At 38.3% G+C, this 13,226-nt stretch overlaps 1 protein-coding gene across 29 annotated transcripts in view; it reads left to right on the top strand.

Moving 5' to 3' along the window:
• Positions 1-11,041, top strand: part of mbnl3 (muscleblind-like splicing regulator 3) — a 90,506-nt gene extending 79,465 nt beyond the window's left edge. For 9 of the 29 annotated variants that reach the window (XM_087280745.1, XM_087280728.1, XM_087280753.1 and 6 more), the window contains 2 exons: positions 1,821-1,915; positions 7,355-11,041. In XM_087280745.1, coding sequence (XP_087136871.1) covers positions 1,821-1,915; positions 7,355-7,372 — 113 coding nt within the window. In that variant the 3' untranslated portion in view covers positions 7,373-11,041. 29 annotated transcript variants of the gene reach the window in all.
• Positions 11,042-13,226: the final 2,185 nt, after the last annotated feature.

The raw sequence follows: 13,226 nt of genomic DNA, 5'->3' as shown, positions 1-13,226 counted from the left end.
ACAGAAACGTTGTCTGGCTTGGTAAGGACTAGAACCAGTGACTAATTGCTGTGAGGCAACAGTGGTAACCACTGGGCCACCGTGCCACCAATCTAGGAAAGGAGGAGGTGTAGGGGTGGAAGGAAGGATTCTTCAAAACGCAGATGGCTGTTATATGGAACTTAGAGTATTCATAGTGGCTTAGGAATCGTCTGATCTGTGAATCATAAATTGAATAATGCAGGGCCGGCCGCAAACAATCATAAGCACGTGATCCTCTCGAAATTAGTTTATAAATAAACTTCTCTTTAAAAGATCAACTGATCCTAGATTTCTCAATGCAATAGGGAGAGAGTTCCAGAGCCTTGGGGCCACAACACAGAAGGCATGGTCACCTTTAGTCTTAAGACGAGTTCTGGGAATGGCTAAAAGGTCTTTGCCAGAAGACCTCAGAGACCGGCTACATGAGTGACTACGTAAAAGATCTTTAATGTAGGGGTGCTTGCCCACGCAGAGCTCTATATCTAATGACCAGAATCTTAAAATTTACTGTAAAACTATTAAGAAGCCAGTGAAGTGCCTTAAGCACAGGAGTAATGTGCGATTTCCTACTGGTGTTGGTTAAAAACCTCATCACTGCATTCTGCACAACATTTATTCAGACAAGTAAACAGAACATTATAATAATCCAACCACGAAGAGACAAAGGCCTGGGCAAGCTTCTCCGTCTCCTCCTTTGAAACAATATTTCTGATTTTTGCGATGTTGCTCAGATGCAAAAAGCATGTACGAACAACAGACTTACCATGGCTATTAAAACACAGAGCTCTATCAAAGATGAAACCCAGATTTCTAATGTCACTGCAATTTGAAGATGACAAACTCCCAAAAACTTGCCTGATCATTGGGGTGATTCTATGGGAAGCAAAAATTAACATTTCAGTTTTATCGTGGTTCAACTGCAGAACATTTTCGGCCATCCATTTGTTAATGGAGACTAAACAATCCTGCAAGAGAGACCGTTTGTCCAGCCTTTCAGGGCTAAAAGAAAAATATAATTGTACATTATCTGCTTAGCAATGATAAAATATAACTGTAAAACTACTAATAATCTTGCTAAAAGGAAGCATACAGTATTAAATTAAAAAGAAGAGGGCCTAGGACAGAACCTTGTGTACTGAAGCTGTGAGGAACTCTGCCATGCCAGGAGGACCCGTCCCATGCTTGGAATGTCTCAGTAGTCCTTCATTAGCATAGAAGGAATAGCATATAACTTACAACTGTAATTTAAACAGCACATCTTCCTTATACATTTATAAGTGTTTTAGACTTGTTTTGATGCACGAAACCCATCTTTGACCCATTTAAAGAAGTTGCAAATTGAAATGCAAGGTCACCAAACCAAAGAAGTAAAGGGTCATATTATGTTAAGGCGATATCTGAACTGGAATGAGCTGCATATTTACATTCTCTGCTTGTTCCACTTGTGTGTGTTTATCCATTATCTGGCCCTCATCAAAATATTTCAGTCTGTCCCAAATGAGTGTGATTTTGATGAGGGCCACGTTTTGATTTTCGCCCATTAGAGGATGCTCAATAGTTTTATCTAAATGTAACCATGGTGGGATAAAACTGTCTCAGCTGAAACCTAATGAAACAAAAGGTGTTTTTAAGTTTGCATGTTTTCTGGAGTGAAAACATCATCTTTGCGGTACATGAAGACGTAGTTGCCATGACTCAGCCTGTTCCTCTGGCATATTATGGTCATGGTACTCATAACATTCCTCCTCCCCTCCACCTTCCCCCTTCCCTTGTTTCTTGTCTGACTCGCCTGAAAAAAGTTCCCATGATGCACGGTGCCACCACTTCCACTGTTTCGTCGGCTACGACCCCAGTCACCAATGTTCCTTTTGCTGAATCAGCCACCTCCAACCAGGTTTGCCCCTTCATTTTGGCCTCTCCTTTTTACAGCTGTAGAGCTGCCGACTCTGGTCCATAGACAATAATGTTTTAATTCAGAAATATATATTTTTTCAAATCTCAATGGAAGGACTGCTAGTGTGATCTGAGTGACAACAAAGTGTTTTCTGATCCAAAATGGCTGACCTTGAGTCTTTGAGTTCTCTGTGGACCAGTGAGGTGCCTCTTTTACCTCTTTAGCACAATGTCCCAGTTCCACCATGTGTCTGTGTGTGTTCACATCTCTGTCTGTCTGTTTCAGTGTCTTCACTGTGTGTGTTAGAGAGCAAATGGCTGCATTTAAAGGATGATTCGGTTAAAAATGAAATGTCTGTCATTGATTTCCATCATGTTGTTCCAAACCTGTAACACTGTTTTTTCTTATACTATTGTTGAATCAGTAGCCAGATTTTCCATACAGCAGCAGGTCACAGTGACCACGTTAAGAGCTAAATATGTAAAATACTCCAGAAAAAAGTGTCCTATATGATTATAATCAAGTCTTTGAAGTTATAGGATAGCTTATATGTTAAAATAGTCTGGGTTTTTAAAGCATGATGATATATTATGATTGGCTGCTTTATCCTCCAGTAACTGAAAATATAAACAAATAAAAAAAATATCTGAAATTAATTTCGGTGATGTAATTACTCCAATATGTCAGTATTATAATTGTAGTGTAGACCTATTCTCTTGTGGAATTAGATTTGTTATAAAAGTGGCCTGTTGTGCTTTTTCCAGTATTACATTTCATACAGTGCATAATTTAGCTGTGTATGGATGCAAAAGATTTGCAAGTTATTGTCACTGAAAAGAAACTGCTGAAATTAGTTATGTAGATCCGTAACATTTGCGTAATACTAGCATGTGGTTTTCATTAACTACCAACTGGCGTCTACTTTGACTCTCAAACAGTGTAGCTTGTTCATGTTGTCAATGATATGTTAAGAAGAAGCATTTAGTGGAAAGACAAACCACAGAAAAAACAACTGATGTAAATTCTGCAAATTCAGCTGCAAAATGAATCTTGCATTATATTTGCACTTTGGTTATGATCAGAAAATTAGCAGGAATGAGTGTTCGCATTCAACAAATCTGTTTTTTTTTAGTCTGTAACTAATCTAAACACATCTAATTGCCCATACGTGATTGGCTATTGTTCTCTTGTTATGTTGCTGTAGAGGAATTACACAGGTCAAATAATGTAGCACAGTTTAAGGCCCCGTTTACACTAATGCGTTTTAGTTTGAAAACGCCTAAGTTTTGCTACGGTTACGCCATCCGTCCACACTACGCCGGAGTTCTCGAGCGCCGAAAACGGAGCGTTTCGAAAACGCTGGAGAGGCCGTTTTCATTCTAAAACGCTGCTGCTCCGTCTCAGTGTGGATGGGGAAAGACGGAGACATCTGAAAACGGAGGCGGGGCTGCCGACATTCGCCTCTCTGATTGGGGCTTTTCCTCAACATTAAGTAGCCTAACACACAGTTCAGTCCTGAATCTTCTCCGTGTAAGTTCAGACTTCGCAAGTTTGATCAAGGCTGCATCTCTTCTTCTCAGTTTGATATGGAAAACATACCGAGGACACGCGTCAATCTTCACAGGGAACAGTGTACTTTATAACTTCATTCACATCACCTTGGCTACGTTGTTTCACTTTCTCAACAATAAAATGTAAACTTGATATAAGGAACTGCCTATTTTTATTTTAATATTAACAACTAAACAGACAGCAGAAATGTTGAGGCGTCGTGCTGCATGAGCGTCATCTTCACTGTGTGCATATTTATAAAAAAAACGGAGCCGATAACAACACTGCCTCCTTTCAATTTCAGTGAAAATACAAAACATACCCTCTCTTTTGCTGAATATCAGTTTTAATAATCGATAATGGCCATTATAAAAGTATAACATACAATAAGTTTATACATTATAGGAAATAAAGGCAAGCGATCAGTTAATATACAGAATGTAGGCTACGTGCTTACATTAATCATTAACTTATCTTTGCGCTCAGCCAAAACACATTACCTGAGAACAAGTAATAGATTCCAATGACCAAAGTCAGGGAATATGTCGTTAGATAAAGACAACAAGATGAATGAAATATCACGTTTAATAAATATAGTGAGATTAGATCCAGCGGGAGATGCTTGATGAGAAGTCCGACTAGCAGAGCTCTCATCTGGGTGGGTAGACAGGCTCCAGCGATTGCCAAAGTGTGTGTGTGTGGTCACGTGATGTGCGTTTTCAGCGTTTTGGTGTGGACGGAGAGCAGTTCAGAAACGCTGGGTAAATGCGAGTGTGGACGCGGATCGTTTTCATTCTAAAACGCCGTTTTAAAACTAAAACGCACTAGTGTAAACGGGGCCTAAGAACAACTCAGAGAAACATACACAGAGAAAAGTCCCACTTTAATCATTCTTGTGTCGGAGGTTATGGTTGATCTGCTAGTACTGATTTTTTATTATCAGACTCAGCCTTGAACTGATATGATCAAATCAGCAGCATTGTTCATGTTCTCCAGTATGTACAGTCACTTTGGACTGAGAAAATGTCCAGAAATTAACTTCGAATGGTAATTGTCATTTAGTTTTTAATGTCTGCTGTAAACAATACACCAATCACAGTAGACTGGGCCATCTGACGAATCAGAGCTGAGCTGGCTCATGAAAAGGAGGGGTTAAGGAAGAATGAATCTTCCTCACTTTATTTGCGCTTATATGAAATGTATATTACGAGAAAATGAAAATATTTTATTATTATTTTGGATACATGTACTTATTGAAAGAGCCCAGCAGGCACAGGAGGTCAACATGACGTCAGATAGACCAATGTTACGGGGATGTTGAATTTTGTTTGGAAATGAAAACACTTTTAACGTCTAAACCCAACATCAATGTCCAACATCCTAAAATCAACCAAACATCAATGTTTAATGATTTTACTGACGTTGTGTGGACGTTATCACTATGACATCTGTCAGACATTGAATTTTGGTTGCCAGACCTGATAAATAAATGTCAGTATTTTCTGTCAATATGACGTTGGATTAAGATGTTTGCTCTATGTTGGATCTGGTCACTTTCAAACACAACCTAAAATCAACCAAATATCAACGTCATTTGACTTCATTATTGGATGTCAAAATAATGCTGTCCTTACACACTGACTAGACATTGAATTTTGGTCGCGTGATGTCACAACCTAAATCTAACCTAATATTAACCTCTTATGACATTGTTTGCCTGCTGGTATACCTCCAAATACACATTTTAAAAGAGCATAATAGGGTTTATGCGGAAGTATGCTAAAGCACTGCATTAAATTACATTTTCCCCTTAATATCTTTAAAATATAAACTTTTATTTTACCCCAGTATATTCAATGGAGCTTCTGCGCTAGCCTGTCGATTCTGACGGGCGTTTGCATGTAAACGGCTTTTCGTCTCGTTTTACGCTTGAGCAACTAAATGAATGCCATAGTCTAATAAACTGATTATATTTTAATTATATTACAACCTCAATGCTGTAAAAGGAACCGTATAAAATGGGAAAAAGTCACTTTGACTGTTCACCAGAAATTTATCAGTATAGGAATAAATTCTAGCTCAGCATTTACCCTATTGACCTTATTCTAAAATGCAGAAGTGCGCCTGTTTTCGCGATTGTCTTAGAACTTCTGTTTCAGTCTCCTATAGGAGAAATGACTCGTAACAATAAACGGCAAAAAACGGTCAAACTACTTGCTCTACAAACAAATGTTTGCATGACTATACAGACCAAGTAGAATAATATAACCAGGAAATATCAGTTTGCTACATCAAACAGCGAAACGAGCTGTTTTTAATGTCTTAAAATGAATGGAAGTGAATGAGACCAGACGTCTTGTGCCAAAAAGATTCAAATGGCTGCGCCCGCTTGTCCGCGGAGAATAAGGTGAATAGGGGCACTTATAACTTGTTTTAGGGGCTGTTTGCACGACAACTTTTGCCTGTTCGTTTACAAAACAACATTGTTTATTAGAACTGAATTTTGAAAATGGCACTATCGTCGTGTCCGTGAAAACAGCTAAAAATTAAAGTCCTTAAGTTCTTGGATGGAACAACATTCCAATCAGCCAATCAGAATTAAGGCATACATTTAACTTTTACGTTAAGTTTAGGTTTACAGTTAGGTTTATGCACATCTACGTGAGTGTTATCCAACTATTATTTCCCTCTGATTTTGGGAATAATTTACAGTTATGGTTTGGTTTAGAGTTAGGGAATAGGTATAGATTACATTTTTTAATAAGGATCAACATAGATGTAAATCCAGAATTGCTTTGTACCTGGCAAAATCATAATGTGCCATCTTAAACAAGCAGCAAATGCATGTGTCACTTCCATACAGGTACTGTAAACTAAAAAGGTGACAGCACTAAATACTGGCCTGCATTTTGGCCATTCTTGTGGATATCTGTAAATGCTGATCGTTTTTGCTTTTTTTGCTACGTTGTTGTCGTGTAAACGTAGCCTGAATTATCTTGCTTGGTGTTAGCAGCTTTTAAAAGCAATTCACGTCATATAGTCTAGTTTTAAGGAACAGTGATGAAGTTTATTGTAAACTGTTTCTGTGATATTGATTTGGAATGAGCAGTGAAAAGAAAAATAATCTTACAGGTTTGAAACAACATATCAGTGAGTAAAATGTTCTTTTTTAAATGAAGCATCTCTTTAAGTGCAAAAGCTCGTTGTCAAGTTCATTGTCTTCCCCTTTCACCATGTTTTAAGAAATGTGCACTTGGAGCAAGTTGTCTGTGTGGCTCACATTAGAGTGAGATGGTATATATGTCCTCTGCATTTCTCTGTCAATATGATGTGGGTGTCTATTTTCAGTCAGAGATTTTCTGATTTATTGTCTAACATTTATTGTCTTAATCTTACAGTTACCTTAAAAATACATAATGTGAGGAAACGGATAAATCATATACAGTTATGTATCCAGCAGGGTTATTCTAGTGTGCAGAAGGTGTCTTTGCTTACCTATTTATTACTTAAGTAGCAGCATTGTGGTTTGACTTAGCTGCCAAAAGGCTTGGAGTGTTTTTCAGCTCTAGTTCAGAATCTAATGTTAATTTTAAAGTACAGGTATAGACCAATAATGCGGCGCAGACCTGAGGTGTCAGCGCTCATTTCCTGCTTCGCTTGCTTTTATGCTGAAATACGTCTCGCAAAATTACACACACAGAATTGCAGATAACCGACGCAGTATGTCGCAATATTTATTCACTCACTTGTAATTCTCTCTCTCATTTTGGAAATGATTTGATGTTGGAGTAGATGAGATCAAAACTGACTACTTTGCATATTGCATGTTTGGCCATAAATGGTTCCTCTCCTTATCTGTGGGCTGTGTTTGTACCTGTCTTCCAGTAGACGCCGCCGAGGTACTGAGCGCCGACCCCATCGACCTCCAGTGCGTCCCTATGGAGGCCCATTTCTGTCCCGTTCCTAAACTCCTGGTGGCCGCACCCATGACACTGAATCCAGTAAGCCTCTCCCGCAATCCCACAACCTAATCAGGCCCATCGCTCACGCACCATGCTCCCAAACATAACAGAAAAATGAATGCAACAAACGTGTGCCTAATCAGTACGTCCTTAACGGGCAATACATTCATCCTCATATCAGAGATGCCCACTTCATTTGACGTCAACAAAGTTGATCTCGAAACAAACAGGCAATACTTAAGCTCGGACCTACAACTGTTTAAGGAAGCATGCCATCTGGATGCAAAGAGACGTTGAAGATGCTGAATCAGGGGTCGGAGCACTCTCGTAACTCACAGCCATACGAAAACATGCAAACCAATTCAAAGAGGAGGAGGAATTCTCCAGAGGTGAACATTAGACGCCGGCTTATTCGAGGTACGGTAAGAGGTGGAGCCGATGCAGATCATCAGCAGACAGAATGTTTGTTTGTTTTTTTCTTTGTAGAATGTGTGAGAGCTAATGATATTTTACATAGTTGTGGTGGTGGTGGTGATCTCTTTCACTTTGACTTCTAATTAATGAACGTGGCACGTTTTATTTCATGTTTACATTTCGAAATGTAGAAAACAAACGGTTATTTGAAAATGATTCATGCTTTTTTTTGTAAGATAATCTGTTTGTGATACCGATAGGTTTTTCGTTAAGAGGTTTTCAGAATGTTGTTGTTTGTGCCTTTGAGTTACAAGTGTGTGGACGTCTTTTCCCTCCCCCACGATTCTTCTGACTTACATTTGATCATAGACTAGGAAAGTATACCTGTGTAGCCTTTCAGGATCATCGTGTTGTCTATTTAGAGATGTGTGTGACTGGTTTTCCTTGGTCTCATAAAAGAGTATTATCCATTTAACCACTGTACAAACTGGTCTACTGAGATAAGTGTTAATATTCATGCCTGGAGTATCTCACTACGTATTTCAAGCTCCACATTGAGACAGAAGATTGGTTCACATACTCATACCTCCATTTTAAAAATAGAACTGCCTTAAGCAGACTAAATATGAGTACTTCTTGTTGACGCACACTTCAATGTAAGGTCTGATTGCAGGCCTTCTGGATGTATAAAATGTCACATCGAGAAAGATTTGAACTGGACTTTTTATGTTCCAGCTGGACTTTGTTTAATAATCTTTTTATTTCGTATGATCGTATGATGTCCTGGATTTTCCAATATTCATTGACGTTTACTCAAGTTGTAGAATATTAGCACATATCTATGGTTATCGGGTGAATCTAATTAAAACTCATAACTCAAAAGAACTAGTAACTTATATTTCGCTTATAACAGTTAAGCACTCAGATCGCCATTACCAATATGCAAAACAAATGCTGATTTTCAAAGCTGTAATGTGCAATACTTAACTGAGCGTGATTTGTCAAGTATTTATACTTGTTCTTTTTTAATTTATGCAGATTTTTAACAAAAATAATATGAATTTTTAATACTCACAACGAGAAATATACTGTCTGACAAAAAAGGATTTAAGTATGCAACAATAAAAGAGTCTATGATTGGATCTCTATTGAAATAATTCATCATTTTTATGGGTAAAGCCCATTTCAGCTATTAAGTAACAAATGTAAGTGTTAACTGTGACATAGTAACTCACAAATATGTGTTTGTCAGAATTTATTACATTTAAAATCTCGATAAACACGATCCCTGGCTGCAATCCAGTAGTAGACTTTTAAGTGTTTGCTTCTTTAAATCCAAAATACTTTTCTATTGGCCATGCAGTGCATGTAACTACTACAATACATTATTGTATTGTGCTAGCAAAATCATCGAGGATGAACATTATCACCGAATTAAAATCAAAGCTAAAAACATGCAGACTTCAAAATGTTGTGATGATTTAATGATTTAAATAAGGCTTCATTTTCTTTGCGCAAAATGTAATGTTCCTTGTTCCGATTTTGGTGTGTACCACAACATTCAATCGCAGATTCACCCTATTACCATGTCTGTCTCTTGTAGACAAACCCCTTCTGATGGCTGGAAAGTCTCTGCCAAAATCCATGCTCTGCCCCACCTGCTGTGTGACAGTCTGTTCGTCTCCACTTTTTGTTCTGCCATCTTTGGTGCATCCCATAGTACTATAAAATCCCTTATCAAAGATGCCAAACGGATTCCTTAATCAATTCTAATCGCATGTTTAGCTGTTTACACCCTCAGATACTTGCATATGCTAAAGGAGAAATCTTAAAGCCCTTTCAAGAAGAAAGACTTAAATTTCCAGCTTCTTTCCAATTAGTTTGCTGCATTGAGCACCATGTGTGCCCCCCTGCACAGACATGTCAAGTGCACTGCTTTTGTGCCAATGACTCTCAGACAGGTCACCCTGTGCCAATCACTAGAGATCTCAGACTGCGCAGCCAGGCCAAGGTCACAAGCCAGATGGATTTAAATTGCAATATCGCAAAATGAGCCCACCCAACCAACTAATGTAAACCCAGTCAAGCAAGCTTTGTTTTGAAACATCTCGGTTATCGCTACCGTTCATTAGGGAAGTGCTGCAGTTGGGCAAGCTGACAGTAGGGTGGTTTTCAGCAGATGTTTTTATTACTGCATCAGTGGACGCTAATAGAGTTCCAGTCCTCGCCAACCAAAAGCTCTATTAGATTATAGACGTAATATATTATTGATAATTTGTCCATGAAATGTGTGTTAGACAGATGATACACAGAGGCCTGCAATCCATTAGGCTTGTGTCGGAGTTTCTTTTGCCCGTTTTGACTTGGCTTATTGAGTTTGGACTATTTAAGATGTTTCTATATGTTTGTTGTGTTCGTGTTTAGAGTGTGAACAGGTTTAAATCACTGACTGTGTCCTTATTTTCAAGAAGTCGGCAGACTCTAAAATGCAAGGGCGTAGACGACCGTGTGACATTATACTCGTTTGGACAGTGAGCTGAAAGCGGAGGCTCTCGTGTAGACCTTACAGTTAATGACAAAAAAAAAGAGAAAGAAATTGATTATTTTCAGACTGGGTACTTAGAAAAGGCCCTCATCAGCCAAAGCTTCATTTTACAAGACATTACCGCCCCTCATGGGCCTTTTACATGCACATATGAATGTGACATTTAAGACAGAGAGAATGTCACGAGAGGTTTTGGATGCCTGACTCACCATTTCTCTCGAACGAAACTACAACCTTTCTCAACATATCAAGGAAGTGAAAGCCTCCCAATGCCATCCACTGTTGATGTACAAAAACAGACGAAAAAAAATAAGAGAGTTTATCGTCACTTATCTCAAAGACCCTACTTTTAACTGTTGTCTCTTTTGGGATAGAGGTGTTGTTTCTGCAGCAAAACCCCAAGTGAGAGCCATAAAGATTTTCCTATGTGATAACCAGACTTTAAAAAAGTTAATAAATCAACTTTTTTTGCTGATCAGCACACGCTATCTAGCCCAAACACAAGTGAAATATCATACAACGGTGGTGTGAAAGTACACAAAACTAGAGCAAGATGATATTATACTGTGTTCTAACTGAAATATCTGTATTGTAAACATCTCTGTATAATGTTCATGTGTTTTAAGATTGTTTTAAGAAATACTGGGGCAGAAATGTGTGGATTTCTTTAGGATGATCTCTAATGATGTTTATTGATGTGTTGGATTGTGTTTTGTAATTAAGTTCCATTGCCCAGCCAAGGTTGTAGAAGCTCTCTCTTTCTCTCTCTCTCTCTCTTTCTCTCTCTATCTCTCATATAAAGAATTATGCCTTCTCCAACTGAAATCCAGCTGGAATTAACGAAATACTTGATAAAGAAAAAATGATGTGCCTCGTCGGGGGCTTTAGCATTTTAAGAACTCACTTTTTAAGAAGTGTGCATACCTGCATTAAGTAGTTAGCTAGAATAATCTATGTGTATGTATTACAAATGCATCATCGTCATCCTAGTTTTTATCAAGCGACATTAATGACCTTTGTAACGGTACTTGTTTTAACTATATTCTCACCACTTCAGCCATGTTACAGTCTGTCTGACACAGCTGTCAACGGTAGTTTCAATTTGAACATTAGCGTTACTTGGTTACTTACCTTTCATCGTAAAGTCTGTCATCGCATGAAATTAAAATAATCTGAATAATCTACATCATAGTTTGTGCAGTTAGTGGTTTAAGATTTAAAAAAAAAACGTAATCTATATATCTATATATCAATATACACATTTGTATGTATTACAATGATAGATTCATTGTTACCTATGATAGTAAGTTCTTGTTGCTATGGCAACAAAACTACAACATGGCTACCTTTGTATATCTTAATTGTGAATTTTTTCACACTTCAAGTGAAATAATGTACAACGTTAACTTATTCAGAAAGGGAATGTGTTCCTAAGTTGTCTTGGAAAAAGAGATGATTGACTATTTTGTAAAAAAAAGAAAAAAAAAGATATATATACACGTATATATATATATAAATATATAAAGACTTGTGAGATACTTTATGTCCAAAGGCCCTTTGGAGATATCATACGTTATTTCAGTTTTAATAATTATTATTTTTCTATTGGGGTTGCTGATCACTTTTAGATGAGAACCAGATATTTACGTACGCAGCATCCGAGCTTTTGAACCAATCTGATGGCTCAATTTAGAGGAACGAGACATTCTAGTCTCATGTTTGGTTCAGAAAGGGCTGGCGAAGCATTCACAATGGTGCGTTCCAAAAATGAAAGGAAAAAAAGGGTTTTTATAAATAACGCAGCCCTGTGATGTCAGAAACGGGACGGTTATCAGCCATAGTGAGCCCCTGATTTAAGTCTGTGTTCCCCTCTGGCCCACCCAGACTGCACCCCAGCTGTGCTGGGACCTGGTGACTCTCGTCACCCCATTGGTGTACGAATGTGTGTTATTCACCTTGTTTGCACTTATGTACATAACTGAGTCAAAATATTCAGAATTTATTTTGAATATACATAGATGAGTAAATATATATGTAGAAGAGCAGAATCAAATCAAATGTCTGTATTGTTCGGAATACAGGTAAACAGCTATTCTTTTAAAGGCTCGTCGTCAAAGAGGTAGATGCTGTTTTGCCCGGGTGTCAAGGAATTTGTCGTCTGTTCTGTTTGCTCTCATCGTATGGCATGATATTGCATTTTGCGGAGATAATGATGTCAAATCAGACTTTGCAGTCTTGCATAGCTTACAAAAGCGCGTGGAGCTGAGCTGAGCTGAGCACTGCACCTGCTCACATCTGATCCTGAGGTGTGATTGTGTCCAGAAACCAAAGAATGGCCAACTTGTTTCTCTTTTACCTCGACATCGTGTGAGTTTCAGGCTCACGGTTTTGTTTTCTGTGTAATTCCATTGGGTGCGGTGAAAAACACGGCTTTGCTCCCTTACAGGAAGATCAGGAGGGCACCTCAGGATCAGACCACAGCTGGGAAGCTGCTTAGTGAAAATGCCCAATTTCAGTTTTCCGTTTGGTTTGGTTTGGTTGTTGACGGACGTTTTCCATTCTTGTGCATTCACCAAGAACAACAAATAACGCAGAAAAATCTCACAGGATATCCTCAATCCAAATTGCTTCAAAATCCCACGTGAAATCACCAGAATAAAAACAACCCTCTGTTGAAGAAAACTTGTACATTCTGTGCTCTACAGTTGCTTTGGAAGCCAATAATTTTGTTGCCATGGCACTTGCCCTAATAGTGAGGGAGAGACTGAGTCTGTTGTAGGTTCTTGCATATAGACGCACCTTTGGACCAATCGAATATGGTCCTCAGCCTTTTGACTGT

This window comes from Danio rerio, chromosome 14, assembly GCF_052040795.2.
Source record: "Danio rerio strain M-AB ecotype USA chromosome 14, GRCz13ab, whole genome shotgun sequence".
Classification (NCBI taxonomy): Eukaryota; Metazoa; Chordata; class Actinopteri; order Cypriniformes; family Danionidae; genus Danio; species Danio rerio.
The sequence above is the reverse complement of the archived record's forward strand: the minus strand, read 5'-3'. Positions and strand labels throughout refer to the sequence as shown.